We start from the raw sequence: 2,050 nt of genomic DNA on the forward strand, positions 1-2,050 counted from the left end.
TTCGTTCACTAGGCGCTCTGGTGTGCTCTGTTCTGGTGACTCTGGTATAAAGACTTCTTCACTGGTGACCGGAGGAACACTGAACCGCAATTCACGCTTTACACTGGGCTTTCGACTCAATCCACTCTGGTGACGCAAGATGCCTTTGCTTGTTGAAACAGGTAAATGCTTTTGATTTTCTTGTGCATTTGGCTGCGCTGGCGGTTGCTGAGTTTGATCTTTTGCTCCAGTTCCCTGAGGTCGCGGTGGCGGTGGTGGCATCGGGGACCTGAATTTGCCACGGTGGGACGACCACGTGGCGTCCAGATCAAGGGCCTCCATATTTCTACCAGATCCCCCTGTGACCAGAGACATCGTGCCCATCTTGTTACTCAACCCAGGGGTGGAGGTCACACCAGGGTGAAATGAGACGAGTTGTGACAAGTCCCCTGACGACAGACTCCGAAGAGACTCTGCCGAGGCCCCGCTGGTAAGAGGCTTGAACTTGGAGTTGACCATGCCCTCGAAGTCAGAAAGGTGCAACTGCTGCATGTGGTACAGCAACACTTGTTCGCCCGTTTTGCCATGTGGAACCTTTTTGGTGCAGAAAGGGCACTGGATGCCGGCTGTGTCTGACATTATACAATTATTCTTTTCCAAAATCTCAATGACCGATGCTCTGTGGAAGTCAATCAGATGCTTTGGAAGGACCGAGTTGTTGAAGAACCGTGCTTGGCATATGGGGCAGAACTGCAGCTGCACCTGGCCGGGGCGAGTCTCCACCATGGTATTCAGTTCCTCTCGATGGACTTTGTGGATATGGCTGCCCAGGCTCTTTTCATACCCGAAGTACCGCGGACAGAAGGGGCAGAAGATATTCCGTGGCTGGTGGCCGGCGTACGTGGCCAGCTTGTTTGCAAGGTCGGCTAAAACGGAGCCATTGAAGGGACTGGGGACCTGAGGGCTCTTGACGTACGGCGAACTCATTTCAACGTAGCCGGGGGAAGGGCGGTGTGAGGAAGGGGTCTGCGGCTCCTGGAACGAGCGCTTCAGCTCCTCACACTCGCTGTCACTGAGCGAGTCTCTCTCCTCGCTCGTCCCCGTCCAGATCTCGATGTAGCTGTGGTGGAGGCGGTGGGGCGCTCCAGTCCCGCCCCTCGGAGTTGATGGCGCGCTGTTGCTGCCGCACACGGCCGAGCTATTGAGCCTTTCTTTCTGCGGGGACAAGCGGCTGGCGGCGGGGAAGGGGACATTCATGTAGAGTGGCTTGGGCGTCGGCAGCGAGGAGGCCGACGCGGCAGACAGGATGGGTGGGGCCGAGTGGGGCGGTGTGCCTGTGGCAGCGGGCGGAGGTCCTACAACATTGTCGTAAATAGACACGGGTCGATCCTGACGCTGAGGCGGCTGGAGGTTGACGTAGCAGTGCGTGGCTTCCTGACCACTTCGCGGACCGAGAGGGAAGGGCGTCGAGCTCTTCGGGTGACTCTCCTGTCGGTGGCTCTGTTGACACTGGGGGTTCTGATGGTAGGCATGGCACGCGGCGGCCCCCGTGCTGAGCGCCCGGGGCCTGGGGGTCTGGCTCTGGCACACTCGACCAACCACGGCCGACTGAGTGTGTCTGAGTGCCATGCTGCCGCCCATCGCTTCCTGCTCGCCGCGGACTTGCACGTTGCTGTTCCTGTCCAGGTGGCGACTCACGCTCGTGATGACGGGCACGTGAGCCACCGCGCCGACGCCCTTCTCCTGCGGCGCCCTCGCTGAGCTCGGCGGGGGCACGCCGACATAGGCCCGGGGCATCGGGCGGTTGACAATGTGCGCCACATTGGTAGTGATGGCCGCGGGCGGCTGGGTGTGGGCGGCGCGCGCGGCGGGTTTGGGCGGCTCGTGCTGAAGCTGAAGGTACTGCAGGTCAGCGATGTCCTGGTTGATGTTGGCGAGAACCCGGGAGAGGTCGGCCTCCATCACGGTTTCGCTGCTGCTGTTGCCGAACACCTCGTCCATTGTCGGCGCTTCACCTGCACATCTGGAAGGAAGGGGCGCCGTCAGTAAGGGTTGTGCGCTAAATCAACAT

The 2,050-nt window shown here is 60.0% G+C and overlaps 1 protein-coding gene across 1 annotated transcript in view; it reads right to left on the reverse strand.

The window, feature by feature from the left end:
- LOC119581622 overlaps positions 1–2,050 on the reverse strand; it is a gene marked incomplete in the record, with an annotated part of 45,123 nt that overhangs the window by 1,300 nt on the left and 41,773 nt on the right. The window contains 1 exon segment of the mRNA XM_037929740.1: positions 1–2,002. Within this exon segment, the coding sequence (XP_037785668.1) occupies positions 1–1,980 (1,980 nt within the window).

This window comes from Penaeus monodon, chromosome 15 (genome assembly GCF_015228065.2).
Source record: "Penaeus monodon isolate SGIC_2016 chromosome 15, NSTDA_Pmon_1, whole genome shotgun sequence".
NCBI classification, from domain to species: Eukaryota; Metazoa; Arthropoda; class Malacostraca; order Decapoda; family Penaeidae; genus Penaeus; species Penaeus monodon.